The sequence below is a fragment of the Rhizophagus irregularis genome, chromosome 17 (assembly GCF_026210795.1).
Source record: "Rhizophagus irregularis chromosome 17, complete sequence".
Lineage (NCBI taxonomy): Eukaryota > Fungi > Glomeromycota > Glomeromycetes > Glomerales > Glomeraceae > Rhizophagus > Rhizophagus irregularis.
Window position 1 is genome coordinate 51843 of NC_089445.1, and position 17193 is coordinate 69035.

A 17193-nucleotide genomic window follows, 5' to 3' on the forward strand; every position below is an offset into this window, starting at 1 on the left:
ATGGAACTGGCTGGGAACCTGAGTGTTTCTATTAGTTTGCCAGTTTCAGGCCAGCTTGGATGTCGAATTTGTACTGCGCCTTACTGCGCCAGTTACGCGATCCCGTTACGGCATCAAACACCCTTTCATAGTTACGCTAACGACGAGAATATTTCCAGAATATTTCTGGCTTGGGTTGTGAGCTCTTCCCCGTTACCTTCCTATCACATTCGAGGTGGTGGTTGGTTAGAAGTTTGAAGATGCCCATTTGATTGCCGGATGAGACACGAAGTGCTGAATTGGTGACCCAGATGTGTAATCCTGCCTTTCATGATCCTTTTGATTGCTGTCGTCGGGCTGGTAGTGTGCCTCGCTACGCTCATCCCACCTCAGCCTTGTGGCCTCGCAGTACCTACATCACCCCTCCGTGGGGCGGGAAATCCCTATACATCTGAAACAATATGAAACAAGATCTGAAACATAACAATATAAGCAAAAAAGGATAAAATAAGGGAAAAGAGAGGAAAATAAGAGAGAATCAGAGAGGGTGTTTCGATGTTTCAAATGTTTCGGCAATTTTGGTAAAAGTCGGGTGAAGACAACCCTCCCAGAAAAAGTTTTGATTTTACCCCCCAGATCCGAAACTTCTGAAACATCTGAAACCGATTCAGGATTCCGTTCGTTTTCTTATTGGAGGCAGTGAGATAGCAAATCGAGTAAACAGATAGGTTAATAACCCCTAGAAGGACTGTAGAACCACAGGAGGGTAACCGAGTAGGAGCGCGGATCTTTGGAAAAAATATATTCGGCAATTGAAGATTAGGTAACTATAAGTAACATACAATGATAAACTTACACGCCGCCACTTCTCTTGCCGAAGACCTCGGGCTTGATCTTGTAGACATCTATGGAATCCGTAAATGGATCCAAATTCAGGCATCACCCCTCAATGACCCGGATATAGTAGCAGAGATGGTCAGAAACCTTCCGGTTAAAGAATTCGGAAAACATCTCAAGATTAACAGACTCTGGTATAACTGTTGTAAAGCCGAGTTGTGGAAGCGGCATAAAGAAGCCGAAGAGGTATACAAACAGGCAGTAGACTACTACAAAGAAGCCATTGACAATTTCAATGAAGCCGATCAGAAAAAATACACCAGGTTTGCAGGGATGGTAGTAATAGAAAGAGCACTCCTCAGATGCGGCTTTATAACGCAAGAGTCCGACTGAAAAAAATGGACTCAAATAACGTACAACATCCAATTGCTTAAGGAAGGTCGCACTCCTGACGACTCGGATGATGAATCAGATGATGGAAAGGTATCTCTCGATGACTCAGATGATAAGGAATACTTTTAAAAGGCGGTACTAATCCGTCTTCCTCTTTTTTGCCTCCTTAAGGCATTTATCAATACACTGCTTACACGTGTCATCAGAATCTAAGATTTTCTGCCCGAGTTTTTTGCATTGCCGATTGTACGCCGTCTGATGTCTTTTAGCCGCAGTTTCTTTTTTCTTCTCCTTGGTTTTCTTTTTGATAACCCAGTCTATCCCAGTAAAAGTATTCTTATGCATCCCACAAACTGTGCAATCACCATGCAGCTGGTAACGCCCATTTGTGGTCATATCTTGTATTTCACTAGCAGTCTCGGTTTCCTTCTTACACTTTAGGCAGTAAAATCGTGTCATTTTAAGATTTGAAGTCCGAAATCTTTCCTTTAATTTGTCGTAATATGTCGCAATTAGAGAATTACTACAAATACTACAATCTCTCGGAGTACCAGCACGAATTCTAAAAGGTGAGGAGCACTACAACCTATACAAAAAGCCCCTAAAGGAAAAGTCATCAGAGCGTTCACGAGTAGTTGTATGGAAACCAAATGCGACGCATCAGGCAGATCTCGCAGAGATGCCAGTCGACCCCAAAGGATTCCACTATTTCCTCGTAGTGGTAGAAGTCGCGGGTAAACGAGTCGACGCAGAGCCCTAAAGGATAAAACCGCAAATAGAGTTCTAAACGGGTTTGTCAAAATCTACAGAAGAAATCGCATTAAGCCACCAACACATCGAATAGAGACAGACTCCGGATCAGAATTCACCAATGATCAGGTACGTGATTTTTTCCTGAACAGCCTAGGGGTGATGATGAGGTTTGGAGAGCCGGGAAGACACAAACAGCAATCATACGCTGAACGAGCTATCCAAGCGATCCAGGAGCCTCTCCTAAAACGAATGGTGGCACAGGAGTTGAAGACCGGGGTGACATCCGTGGAATGGTCAGAAGATTTCTGTGATGTAGTTAATAAAATAGATGAAATCTGGCAGAGAAATCCCCCAGACATTCCGACAGGGTCACCCAAAGTGTCAAAAAAGACGGAACTTCTCTCTGAAGGAACACATGTCCGAGTCAAGTTAGACGAACCTATTTCAGTACTCGGGAATAAACTCCATGGAAAATTTCGTACAGGTGACATAAGATGGAATCCCAATATCCGTGTCATCAAAAAAATGATCCTCTCACCCGAACAGCCTCCTACGTATCTTCTTCGATGGACCACACGGGCGTCTAGGTGTATCCAGATGTGCGTACACCCGAAAAGAGTTGCAGATTGTTCCAGAAAATGAACATCCCCCACCTGACTCCGTGATAAGAGGGCAACCCGAAAGATTTGTACCTGAGCGGATACTCCGGCATCGCATCAGGAAGGGTCAAGACCAGTATCTAGTCAAGTGGGAACGATACCCAGATACCGAAGCCACTTGGGAACCCGCTGACCGGTTGGAGGAGGATGTCCCTGCCTTAATCCGCAAATTTTGGAAATAAAAAATAAATATTCCCTATTTTTTGTCTCCTCGATTCACGTCAGAAACTATCGGGATAAAAACATTCTTCTCATTACAAGTAAGGGCGATATGTTCACGTGATTCATAGACATCATAATTGTAACGTTTCAGACACGTCCGGCTCAATCCAATCTCCCTATGCTTGTAATCGCTTAAAACCGCGAGATTCTCAGTGATTACACAATCAGGGGTTAGTTTGATTGACACACCTTTTACCATGCCGAATGTCCTACCAGAACCCGGAGCGCCAGATATGTTATGTGTAATACTCTTGTCGATATCCAACCCTAATTCTTCAGCGGCTTCCCTCTGAATAAAAGACGCGTTAGCACAAGTGTCTGCTAAACACTGAATTGCTATCCCATTGACCTCCCCATCTAGCGCTAAAAGATCTTTAGTATTCTCCAAACGAGCTATGTCAATATCCATCGGGTCATCTTCCCTGATATCCTCTTCTTGTTTTTCCTCAACTAGGTCTTCCGGAATCTCCGTACTTTTACGAGCAGACTTTAATTCTTTCCGAAGAATCTCGCGGAGTAATTTTCTAAAATCTGCAGACCTTAATAAACTTAATGAATCATTTTTGGTGACGGCTTTTATAAGTGTGGGCTTACTACTAGTAACCTTCACAGGAATCTTAATAGGAGTCATTTTAACTGATTTTTTTGGAACAGATTTAAGAAGTTTCGAGATACTTATACCCTTATCCGAGTTTACTTTTTTTTTTGTACTTCGAACTGCACAAATCCGAAAACCACCTTCCTCATCGGGAACAATTTTCAAGTCATCAAAACTCGCGGTATTAGTATCAATATCCATAGCATCATCATTAAGATCGAGGTTTCTCATTGCTCGGGCTAATTCCAGATCATCGCGTCTATCTTTAGCCTTCTGAAGTCTCTTTGGAAATCTTTTAGACGTCTCATATCCCATAATAAGATCAATAACATGTTGATCATCCTCACTAGTCCACTCAGGAGCATCAGGGTCACATGGGGTCATCACCAAAATTATGATCTACATAACCATCATCCCAATCAGGATCCTGATGATCCTGAACAATGCGTGGCCGTGGCTTTGGCCGAACAGGTTTAATCTGTTGTCTATAGACCGGTGGTTTACGAACTGGCTTAGATGCTTGTAATTGTTTAAATTGTGCCTGGAAATTCTTGGTAAGTTCCTCGGCTTGTGCCTTGAGCAATTCTTGTAATCGTTCTTGAGTAATAACGTCTGTCGACCTTTGTATTACAGCACCTTCGTGTGAGCTCCACGGATGAAAGATAGCCAGCCAATTCCTCTTTTTAGCCTTTTCAATATACCCTGACGCCTTTGTAATCCATAGAACATTTCACCCTTTCGTCGCTCAAGATCACTCAATCTATCGATTAATATATTAAGAGGCGCCGCCCCGATTCTGGAAGCTTCAATAACGTTTTCCGGCAAAAGTCCTCTATAGAACTGGTCAGTAACCATAATTCGATTATATCCTACAATATCTCCAGCCCTCTCAACTCGCTTATAGTAAGATCGAACAGGTTCACCTTGTTTTTGGTAAAGATTACTAAATCGTATCTGAAGTCTTTCTTCCATGACGGTTGGAAAATTTGTACGCATATGCATAAATGCTTGATCCAGGAGAATCCCCTGTAAGACTATTGGTTGATTCTAGAACGGCAGCATTAAATGGACCTCCATGATTTCCCAACCCATTAACGGGTTGATGAGTAGGACGTCCGCCCGCACGCCTCCACTGCTCTTCAACTTTAAAATTCGTTCTAACGATATCAGCGCGTGATGGGAAAAATGCATCTCCAACGGTTACCGCCGCATTACCTGCAACCCTTGAATATACATCAGCATCAGACCCGGGTAAGTAAGTACCAACATGTAATCCATTAGCAACCTCAGGAACAGCTAAAGCTCTGAACGCTCGGCGAGTAGCACCAGCTCCACCATTTGCAGTAGCCACTAACCGAATATTCGAGAGTTCCCAATTTTTTCCAGTAAGTTCTGCATCAAACCACCTCGCCGCTTCATCTCTCATACAGCTACGAAGAACCCCCATCGCTCGCACCCGACCAGGAGGCGCACCAGCATCGTCCAATGGATCAATACCAACGGTATTAATATACCCTAAAAAGTTATCAATAAAAAGATTAAGATCTTCATCTTCCCGACCATGAAATATGGGGGCAGCTATACCAACGGCAGCCATATCGTATTTTGTGGATGGTTGAGAGGAGGTGGAGGAAGGTTCAATTGTCTAATCCGAAACCATTGTACTTGGATACGCAGAGTGGCTATTTGTTGGAAAAGTCGATTCCTAAGACGTCCCAATGTCCGAATTCCAAAAAGAACCCGATTATTGGCATATACAAGCCGATTTCGTGCCGCATCACGCTCGCCTATAGCTCTATTACGTTCACCTATAGCTCTATTACGTTCTCCTCTCATAAGATTATATTGCTGCTGAAGACGACGATTAGTCGTCCGCATACCACCAAACTCACGTTCCAATTCAGCCAAATTAGCTTCTAAACTAGTAATAGTATCTTGTACGTTATTTAGCTCATCTTGTGTAAGACCTAACAAACCCGTTTGAACCTCGAGTTCATCTTGTAAATCATCACGTTCTTTTCGAGATCGATCACGTTTCGCTTTTAATATATCGCGTTCTTCGTATGTTTCTCTACAGCGATGAATTAATAAATTAAGAGCATGTTTAAGACGATGGTTTGCATTTTGTACATCTCGATTAACAACCATGCGATCACCTGACAGTTAAAAAATCTGTTAGATCCTTAATTACCGCAACTAATGGTATATTATTCATATCACGCAAATCCCTAGGAGGCGGTCCAGTAGGCTCTGAAGGAGTATAAATTGCAATTGGTGTCGACATCATATTTAAACTAAATTAGAATAAAATTCAAATGGATCTTTATGTATACAATTTGGACGAGTACACGACCGACTCGAGACAGGTAATGAGTTTGCCCCATCATGGCCTTTCCGTCTTGCCGTAGCAGGAAGTTCTGACTCGGGTAAGACAACTATGATCATTAATTTGTTAATGGGAGACAAGAAGGCAAAGGAGGATGGCGAAAGGTACATATTATGTGATGCGGTAATTCTAGTTGGCAGATACCTCGATGAACCGAAGTGGGCAGTCGTACGTGATTTTTTCAAAGAAGAAGAAATTCCGTTTACCGCAGTATCCCATAGTGAGATTCCAAATGTTAATGACTTCAACTCCACCCAGGCTACTGTGGTAATCTTCGAGGATTTGATGGATGCACCTAAAAAAAACCAGGATCTCATCACTGGATTTTTTACACACGGACGACACAAAAATATTTCATGTATTTATGTGGCCCAAAGATTCTTTACCATTCCCAAAACTATTCGTGAAAATGTGAATTATATTTCCCTACATGGAGGTCACGGAAGTTTGACCGATACTAAGAGGATCATCCGCCAGTATACAGAAGAATCGGAGTCACTAGCTCCAGTAATCGATGACCTTACTCTGCAACGCGAATTTATAGTATTTGATCTTAGAAGATCCAAGAGCGATCCGTTATCCATTCGGGTTAGATGGGATACTAGTCTCAGTTCGATCACTGATCAATCTCAGTTCGATCCTGGGGTTCGAACTCAGTTCAATCCCCGTTCGATCCGAGTTTGAACCCAGTTCGATCAAAGTTTAGTCCTTATGGCCAGAAAGCTGTAGCTGAAGCAAAAAAGTCCTCCCAGCTAATTGAGTTTGCTCGGGAATATCCATCGCCTAAAGAGAGAAAACACCTCCTCGTATCTGGTATTATAGCTAAGAACGCAGATACCTGGATTAAGTACGTCTTTCGGGAAGCCTACGGACTATCTGGTAAAACCCTGGGATCAGACTTCCAAAAATTCTTAGCAAAAGTACGGGATAGGACCGCGAAGACTGAAATTCCAAAATCTGAGACCGTAAAGGAGTTATTCTCCCGATATGAAGTCCTGAAGTCTAGTCACCCTTTGGATAATAAAAAATTAATAGAAGGCATCGGGGTCCTTTTACAGATCTTTTCTAAGGGTCATATGGACCGTCGAGCATTACGAGTAGGGATCAATAGTATTTTGTAAGAATCTGGTTGCTTTAGCAACCCATCACTCACGAAGTTCTTCCGCAGAAGCCCTAAGAATCATGGCACTTTTTTTACGTCCTTCGAAGTCAATCCGTAGCATCCTAGCTTTTAATCCAATAGCTCCTAAGGCTCGAGAAGCAAAGTTCTTAGTCATCGGATTTCTTACATGATTTACATAGTTCTCATAGAATGTAGTAAAGGGTTCGTCAATACCATCCGGGCATGTATTCCGTAAGAACTGATATAAGGCAATTTCCCCACTGTCACATCCAATGGCTATAAGCTGTTCAAGAAGCCACTTCCTAGTATCCTCGTATGAATCTCCGTCCATAATTTTCATATCCAGTCTTTGTGTGAATAATTGCGTAAAATCCACATTACTTGCCCGACGAATAATCTGGACCAACTTATCCCTGGCAAGTCCCAAGGCTTGTAAAGGTTCACTCTCGTCACCAATCTTCTTTATAATCTGTCTATACAACACGCTGGATAATCCTCTATATGCCGCTTTTGCAGAGAATACTCCACAGTTCTGACACTAGTTTATTACGATTGATGTTGACATGGCTATCTTTCTTTGATTATTCGCTCACTTAGTATCCTTCACAATCTTTTTTATATATTGTTATCTTTAAATACCTGTCATTTGTAGAAAAAAAAAAATAACTGGCATTAAGGGATCAACCGTTGGAAAGACCGGAGGACCGGAGGACCGGAGGACTGACCATTAGGAAGCGCAGTCCTTGCACAACTTGTCCGTTAAGTCACTTGGGCTTACAGGCATGAGACATTCCCTACACAACTCAATATTAAGCTCTGCAAGTCTAAGGGGCATAGGGTCCTCCAAAGTTCGTGGACGACCGGAAGGACCGGAGGAAGGTGTTCTGTTAGTCGTATCTTGCTGTAAGATAAAATCATCATATTCATCTTGGTCAGCCTGAATAGCGGCCCTGATTTGTTGTATATCATTAAAAGTTAACCGCTGGCCATCAAGATTTTCCTCATTATAGCGCGTTTCATTGATGATTTCCTCTATAAGCTCCTCCTCTTCAGAATGAACAAGGTAGTAGTCCTCAACTACCTCGTAGTCACTTTCAACCAGTCTATGATACGTTCTAGTACCGTGTTGAATATAGCGTCCTGTATTTGTATTTAAATATACAGGTTGTTCAGCAGGGTGGAGGCGGTACGGTTTGTCTACGGACAAGCCTTCCATCGATATAATCGTGGGATTCCATAACTATTCGATTAAAGGTATCTCCACCAACACGGATTGGACGTCCGGTTATAGGATTAGTTATATAAGTGTAAGACATGTCTTTTTTCTGTACGTGTCTACATACCTAATTGTTATCTTCAATTTACAATAACCAAGTGACATCGTCATCAGTCCTTGTCACGAAACACGAGGATACCTGATGATAAGGTTACGTGGTCATCAGTCCTTGTCGCGAAACACGAGGATACCTGATGATAAGGTTACGTGGTCATCAGTCCTTGTCGCGAAACACGAGGATACCTGATGAATAAGTTATAGGAAATTATTGGATATGAATGCACGATTGGCGTGATTCATGGAAAAACTATGGATTATATTACAGAAAATGTGAACGGAGTTCATGTCACGTGATACCCTGAACAAATGTGTAGAGTGTCACGTGATTTCATGCGGTACGTAGATCATTTCTTTTTTGGGCGATACCCGTTCCACAAAAAAAAATCGTTTTGGTAAAAATGCGTTTGTAATCTTGTGTAACATAAATTTCCTTTTTCGGTAATTCGGGATTACGCGGTAATGCCGGCCGGATCTAAAAATATGACTCGTTAGCAGAATTCCTACGAAAGTCAAGACAAAATGCTTACTCCCGGCTGTAGTCCATTCATACCACTCCGCCCCATCCCCATGGATCGCCTCCCCATCTATGCTCACTTAATGCATGCTCTATGGTTTCCCTCTCTTGGGGGTCCACGACCATCCCATTCCTAAGCATTTTCTCCATAATATAAAGCCGATCCTCGCGAGGCGGTCTATCCATCTTTTATAGAAGTCGTTTACATCTTCAAATGTTATCCAAGTCAACATTCCCTTTTTCGAATGGCTTTCCAAGAGCTCGGACATACCCGATCGTAGTGGCATAATTTTTCCACCTCTTATATGCCTCTTGACGAACTTCCTGCCACCACACTCTATCTACCTTACTCACTGCAATAAGGTCAGCATCCGGGATCTTTGCGACAATGCGTTCGACTATTTCTACTGGTAATCGGTCCAACATGATGTTATGTTACTTATACTATAGCTATCTTCAATTACTGTATGCCTATTACACATGGATAAAAAATATATACTAAATTCGTACAGAATCGTAGGACCACAGGAGCCGCTTATGCAAGAAGTTCTGTTAAGGTTTTCTCAGCCTCGTTTTTAGTAATAGCTCGCTTTGGGGGACCGGTTGATGAGTCCTTAGTCGCATTATAATACAATTCGAAGAGGGCCTCAAGCTATCAGGAGAGCTTGTTTATTCTTGTATGATTCGCGGATTTTTGCTATTTTAGCAGTATATGCCGCATTATCTGGGAAGAGTTTTCTGGCCACGAACTTCACATATGATACAGGAGAATTTGCCGTTTGGATTCGCTTCGATATACTTCACGTGGTCCTGGACGAGGTAACTGGTTTTGCTAAACCCAGATACTAATGCGATTACTATAGTATCTTTTAATGCGCGGATAATGTGGGAACAGTTTCGTCAGAGACAACATTAGGCTGAATGCGCGATGCCTCGTAAATAACCTCCTCACTAGTGCTGTCAGTGCTGTTAACAATGCTTGCGAATTCGGTATATGTTGACATGATTCTTTGTACTTTGTAAAAAATATAAATCTTCAGTTACCTGTTCATTCGAATGAGAAAAAATAAATATAGGCAACCTAGGGGTTTACACTTGGGATACTGCAAGACAGTAGAAGCGTCGCTCGGCCTTTTGCATCAATGGAGAGCCTGGTCTATATAACCAGGGGGATAGCGACTTTCTGGATTATCCTAGCCGCTTTATTGTTCATTCTTTCTATATATCTCCTAAAGGCATTCTGGATCATTTCAGCATGATGAGTATAATAGTCAAAATTAAAATGCTTTGGGCAACTATATAAATGTAGTCGCACCGCTTGATCCATGAAAGCGTCAGCTCCCCATCCGCGATCAATAAAAGATTTACAGTAGGTACAGTACCACCTATTTGGTAGTCGTGATACTATTCTCCTAATGTGCACAATATAAGCATATACAGCTTGACGAGACCTTCGGATAAGGTAGCCGCCTATGAAAACCTATTCTACTACAAGTCTCATAATATTGCACAGCATTCTGAATGCGCTTAGCCCACGCGTGGAAACTTTCGTCGTCTTGTCTACCTAATCCGTCGGTGTTTTGCATTTGGGTATCTCGTAAGATTACATATCCCATAGGTTTATTCAATTATGCCATCACGATATGTCAGTAAAAAATATACATACCGGTCCCTAGCAATCATGTCCAGATAACCTTGTTCGCATTTTTCACATGGCAGTATCCCGCGGTTTCAAACTTGAAAGTCTTTAGAGTCGTATCTGCATTCTCTGAACAAGTGAAAAGCGCGGGGCTATCTGGCTGTTCTTCTAAAATAAATCCGTCTGTATGGATACGTCGTACTTTATCCTTGTATGGTTGAATTGCCTCAGATGTGATTTTGCGACCACGTGCTAATAAGAATGGGGCGATCCTGGGATACTCACCTTTGAAGGGATTACCCGGGTTTGTAAACTAGAATCGCCACTGGTCAGATCCTACTGGTATGATAGAGTCAAGTGTATGGCCCTCTGGAAATGTAAATGGGTCTGTTTGATCTGTGGTGAGTGTCTTGTAATTACGCTTCCTCTGGCATAATGCTCCCCATAATGTGTTGAGGACTCGCTTTGCCACGCGGCCAGCTATGCCACCCTGGTTTTTAATTTTGAAGAGGAAGTGTACATACTCACCGAATATTACAGTTCCAGGGATTCTCGCTTCTCTATCATATATCAATGCATTTGGCTTCCCATCCTGTATTAACTGTATATTGAGACCAAGTTTTTTTGCTCGTTGTAAGTCGATGAATGTATAGATTCCCCTTTTATTCTGTCGGAAGAGAATATTATTCCCATTTACCCTAGCACGGAATAATCCATATAAGGCATAACCCCTGTGGTCTACAAAGTCATTAAGTGTCTGGAATTTACCCCGTCTGATTGGAAAGTTCGCGTTCGATTGTTGGATACTCGGGTATAAACTTGTTGCGTCGTATTGTCTTCCATAGCCCTTCCACTCGTTATCTGCCCAGATTAATCCGCCCATCATTGCATCACTTAACCACTCTGCTTCTATCGGGTCAAGAGGATCATTGGCTGGAATCCCTACACTTAATCGTTCGAATAACCAGAGAGCCGTTCTTTTGTAAGACCAGTTATGGTATGATAAGTCGATTCCTAAACCGAACTTCTTTGTCTCCTGTAGAAAGGAATTCCGCTCCTCGTGGATTCTCTGATATGCTTCTTCGAGAGTTTCATATACCCCAGTCTTACGGTTTTTCTCGACGGGGATGAAAGAACTCTTGGAATTCTTAGTTTTTTGAAACTGCCCAATTGTGCAAGACTTAACCGTTTTGCCGTTGTATATTGTGACTACATTATTGGTCCCATCTTCATGGTATACAATGGGTAAATTACGCAATTTACTGGAGTGGAGTCTTCCGGGATTTAACGTGAGGGAGTAATGGCCTTCTGACAGGATGAGAATCGCACGTCTATTGGACTTACTCTTAGAGATTCGGGTAATGTCCCCCACAATATTAATTGCGAGACTTCCTGCGAGTTGTTCAACCTTGTCCATGCATGAAACTGGGATGGGAGCATCGCGATTGAGACCTAATGCCTTTTTGATATACTCGGGCTTTTCGATTGACTTTGGCATTTTAGAGAATGTGCCGTAAATATTTTTTAGGCATTCATACAGGCAATCATTTAGCTCCCCATTGCATCCTCCTGCGGCCGGTGGACTATCTCTTGCATAAATTATGAATCGTTCAAAATAATCAGGGTCTGCGTCATCCGGTAGTTGTGCTTCATCATAATGGTCTAATAGTGAAAAGAGGCTGGCTGGTTGGTTTCCTGATGTCCATCCACCAGGTTTCCAGTTTTCATAGGGAAGTAGGATCTGGAACTTTCTATCTGGAAATCGCGTCTGGAGAGTCTGACCGAGTCTGGCGATAGCTCCTCTGGAAAAGCGAGCACCGGAATACTGAAGTTCCTTGATGTCAGGTCGTGTTGGTAAAGTGCGGGCAATTCTTGAGTATTGCATTTTTATGTATATGATTTGTCTTCAACTATAAATAATATCTTTCTATATATATACGAAAAAAAAAAGAAATAATCTCAAATAGCGCTTACAATATGTCGTTGATAGCGCCCTCAGTATCCTCTTCGTCCCAGTCATCGATGATTCCATTGGCGGCCTCCCATTCACGTTCCATATCAGTTTTTGGACGTTCCTCGGGGATCTCTCGCACTTTACCCTTATCTGCCCTCATAGTTTCATAACCAGAGGGGGTGGTGATAATCTCAGCATCACGATTATCCTTGTATACTCTTATTAAATCCGCGAGTTCTTTACGGCTAGGTGTTTTAGGTAAGTATCCATTATATTCGATCCAGTCCTTGAAGCGGTCTACTACTTCCTTAAGGTAATACTGGTACTCGTCCTCAATACGCGTTGTGGGACATTCCTCTATTTCAAACGCGAGTATTTCCCAGTCATATTCGTCTGACGCGTCTTGGTACTTGGCCCATAATTCCTTACCTGTATTGTAGAGATCATTGAAGACCTGGTCCTTTAAATTTTTAACCCATGGTTTGCGATCCCATCGGTGTCTTTCTTGCCAAGCCCAGTGTGCTCAAGTGCCTTCCTTTGGTTCAGGATCCCGGTCAACTTCTGGTTCTGTGTTGGGTTCTGGGATAAATTGCTCTTCAGAAGCCGGTTCTGGGTCAGGCTTAGTGACAGATGCAGAAGATTCTGCGGGATACTCGGGTTGTTGTTCAGGAGCTGGGTTCACAGTTGTAAAATCTGAGTCAGATAGCAAGTCATCTAAAACGTCGTAGTTATCTGGCTCGGGGATAGGTTCTTCTTGGTCGGGTTCCTTGTCAGATAGATAACAATCTGAGAAGTTATCTATAGATTTATCGGTGTTTGACTCATTAGTATCTTCATCGGGATCTGGTTGTTCTTTTCTTAACTCTTGTGGACGTTCTTTTAAGTGGTCAGGCTTGGGTGGAAGCGGTGGAGGAGTCTTGCGAATTACAGGTGCAGGTTTTTCCTCAGCGGGTTCGGGTTTTTTCTCAGCGGGTTTTTCCTCAGCGGGTTCGGGTTTTTTCTCAGTGGGTTTTTCCTCAGCGGGTTTCTCTTGTACGTCTTGTGGATTGTTGGCTGGATTATATATATTTGCCAAGAACTTCTCCAAGGCTTTGGGGTCTGATGCGGGTTTTTTAGAAGTCTCTATATCGATTCCTTCTATGTCTATCTCGTCTGTTTCGTGGATCCAGTTTTTGCCAAAGAACTTCTTGTAGAGGTCCTCCCTGGATATGCTGTAAACCCGTGGTGTTTTTCCACCCTTGCGTACTACTTTGCTATTTATACCCAACTCATTTGATAGAATTCTAGAAGCGTTTATCTTTGATAGGGGTGAAATGCAATGAGTTTCGCAATATGAAGTATATACCCTATAAAATTCTTGAACAGGTAGGTCGGTCATATAATTTTTCACTACGAGGTAAGTGTCCTTTATAAATTGGAATAGCGGTGGAAGAGTCGAGATGATATGTTCCTGTTTGGATGTTGTCATAGGTGGCGGATTTCCATTGAAGTCGGGTAAGCATCCGCGATGGCTCTCAAATAAGCGTAGAACGCCTCGCACTGGCGCCTGGGTATTTCATAGCGTCGCCGAGTTTTTGAAGTAGTTGAGGTCTCCCTTGCGGGATGGTGACACATCCAAGAACACTGTGCGCCTATCATCGTTCTCCACTCTGAGAGCATTTTCGTTGGTTAGGACGATAGTTGACATAAAGTTTTTGTAATGTGTTGGCGTCTTGTATTTTTCATGGATTTCTATTATGTCGCTCGTTACCTTATCCTTTAAAGAGCGATACAGATTATTCCACTGGCTTTTTTCCGTGGGCATTTCCTCGAGGAGAAGAAGAACCTTACCCTGTAATTGCCCATTGAAACTTCCAAGAATCGTTTGAGGATCGCTGGTCTTATAAACGAGTTGAGTGCCTAGGACGCTGCGCTGAATGAAATCTGTTATAATACCTTTGCCCCAACCCTGTCCAGATTTCAGGTAAAGGATCGAGTACATCTTCCTTCCAGCAGATACACCGGCTAACCACTTGATGATATACTCAGTGAGATTCCAATCACCCGAACACCAGATATCCTGAATGTGAGAGAAGATAAATTTAACCGCGAGGTGAATTGTAGACTCAAAGGTAGATATCGGACGTAAGACGTGGAGGAATCCTGGGAAGATATTTAGATAGAGTTGGCCGGTTAAGGATCTGAAGATTCGCTGTTTATGGGGATCACAGGTTGCATTACATACATCGGTATTCTCGACCATAAACCACTTGTAGATGTTGAACTTGGTCTTTTGAGAGGGTCCTTGTTCAGGTTGTGTGTAGAATGCCTTCGTGATTGGACGGATAAGTTTACCAATATTTTTGTCAATAACGTGTTTCAAACTTTTACTATCCGGGTCCCACCAGAAAACCCCATGAGGATCTGCACAGAGAATGAAATAACTGCAAAGATACCTCTTGGCTTGATCGAGATCATTCATACTCTTTGCAGCGACAATAAACCGTTTAAGCTCATCGATACTGAAGGCTTTCGTTTGTTCACCGAACTTGGGGATAACTTGAGCTTCGAGTGGTCATTTTTTGTTCTATCAAATCGAGTACTAATTTATAGTTACCTAATCTTCAATTGCCGAATATATTTTTTCCAAAGATCCGCGCTCCTACCCGGTTACCCTCCTGTGGTTCTACAGTCCTTCTAGGGGTTATTAACCTATCTGTTTACTCGATTTGCTATCTCACTGCCTCCAATAAGAAAACGAACGGAATCCTGAATCGGTTTCAGATGTTTCAGAAGTTTCGGATCTGGGGGGGTAAAATCAAAACTTTTTCTGGGAGGGTTGTCTTCACCTGACTTTTACCAAAATTGCCGAAACATCTGAAACATCGAAACACCCTCTCTGATTCTCTCTTATTTTCTTCTCTTTTCCCTTATTTTATCCTTTTTTGCTTATATTGTTATGTTTCAGATCTTGTTTCATATTGTTTCAGATGTATAGGGATTTCCCGCCCCACGGAGGGGTGATGTAGGTACTGCGAGGCCACAAGGCCGAGGTGGGATGAGCGTAGCGAGACACACTACCAGCCCGACGACTTGCCAGATGAGGTACGAAGTGCCGAGTTGGTGATCCAGATGCGCAATCCTGCCTTCCATAACCCTTTTGATTGCTGAGAATGAGGCTCGAAGTGCCGAATTAGTTCAGGCTATATAGCTTTCATATCCTTTTTTCGTGTATTCTCCTGAACCTTTCTGCCTTCCCGACTTCTTTCCTACCTATCGCCGGTATTATTCCAAGTTGTAATTTCTTATTTTCTTTCTATATATTATTTTAACTTGGGTTACTACCAATTTTATATCTTATTTTTCGCTCCTGCCTTTCTAGAACCCTTTTCCGTATAGTTACTACTCTGGGATACTTTAGGATACTACCACATCGACCACTTTGGAATACTACCACATCGATCACTTTGGGGTACTACCACATCATTTACTTTCTTTTGGCTTGGCGCTGGGTAATACCACTGTAATACCACATCGATCATTTTGGGATACTACCACATCGTTTACTTTCTTTTGGCTTGGCGCTGGGTACTACACTAACCCAGTATTTTACTAGCAAACATATTCGCTCAAAATTATATAGAATTTTTATTTTGAACTTTGCTAGTTTCTCTGTTATTTTATACTGCTTTCTTGCATATACACCATGCTTCTTGCGCAAAAAAAGCCTGACCCTAGCCCACTTGTTTATTCTGAACTGCTTGAATTAATTTTTAGTAATCTCAAGATTAAAGATATACTATATTCCTGTCTTACTATAAATTATCAATGGAATTTTGAAGCATTTCGAGTTATTTTAAAGGAAAAAGAAAGGGAACTTCGTGAAGATCTTGATTTTATAAAATATCGGTTAGACTGGAGTAAACAAGAAATAACCCGTATTCATACAGTTCTTTATACTCTGTATTATGATTGGATTACAGCAGGAGAAGAAATTGCAAATGTTCATGCAGTAATCAAATCCCATATAAATAATCTTACAAGTATTCTTCCCTGTCTTATTAAGTCTTCTGTCTTACGAAACAAATTTCATGTACAATGGCAAAATCTTTATAAACAAACGAAAAAATTGTTAAAAGATATCGATCTACTTGATAATATCAATAATACATAAAAAGAGCGAATATATAGACAAAATTGTTGAGCTGTATTGTCAAGTACTCTTAGCTGAAATTGCCACTTCCTGCTAAGAATACTGGCGATATTTATTTTTACTTATGCAATAGTAGTAGCCAAGTTTAATTTTACTTTCGAACTTGCACCTGGATTTGCATATATCTAGATCGATTCTTCTAGCCAAACTAGTCCAGAGCTAATGATCACTACTGCAAATTTCTGTATGTGATATTCTATTGTACCTATAAAATGCAAGATGATATTAACACTAAAGCTTTGGCATATGCCCAAAAGCGTTGAAGGATGCACCTGCCACATGCATACCTCATTATACATGAAAACTCATGTATAGGGTCAGAACTAAAGCTCCGCATAAGCCGAGCTGGCTTACAAGCTGGCTCGAGCTTTTCAATCTAAGCCGAACTGAGCGATGATTAAATTGGCTCGTGGGCTCGTGACCAGCTTGAAAAGAGGCTCGAGCCAGTGTAGGCTCGGCTCAAAAAGCTCGAAGCCAGTAATAGGCTCGGCTCAAAAAGCTCGAGCTGGCTTGAGTTATCATACAAAAAATGTTGTGAAATAAAACGTTTTTTGTATAATATTATACAGTCAAAGTTCTCTATAGCGAATTTTTATATAGCGAATAAT

At 41.9% G+C, this 17193-nt stretch overlaps 3 protein-coding genes across 3 annotated transcripts; 1 reads left to right on the forward strand and 2 right to left on the reverse strand.

Moving 5' to 3' along the window:
* Positions 1-9010: 9010 nt before the first annotated feature.
* On the reverse strand, positions 9011-9226 carry OCT59_008745 (uncharacterized protein; the record flags this gene model as incomplete). Its single annotated transcript, XM_066133106.1, has 1 exon — positions 9011-9226. The coding sequence occupies one exon, from the start codon at positions 9224-9226 to the stop codon at positions 9011-9013; it is 216 nt and encodes a 71-aa protein (XP_065999586.1).
* A 1526-nt stretch (positions 9227-10752) lies between these two features.
* Positions 10753-12324, reverse strand: OCT59_008746 (uncharacterized protein; the record flags this gene model as incomplete). The annotated part of the gene is made up of 1 exon (XM_066133107.1): positions 10753-12324. The coding sequence occupies one exon, from the start codon at positions 12322-12324 to the stop codon at positions 10753-10755; it is 1572 nt and encodes a 523-aa protein (XP_065999587.1).
* A 3754-nt stretch (positions 12325-16078) lies between these two features.
* Positions 16079-16546, forward strand: OCT59_008747 (uncharacterized protein; the record flags this gene model as incomplete). The annotated part of the gene is made up of 1 exon (XM_066133108.1): positions 16079-16546. The coding sequence occupies one exon, from the start codon at positions 16079-16081 to the stop codon at positions 16544-16546; it is 468 nt and encodes a 155-aa protein (XP_065999588.1).
* Between the last annotated feature and the right edge of the window lie 647 nt (positions 16547-17193).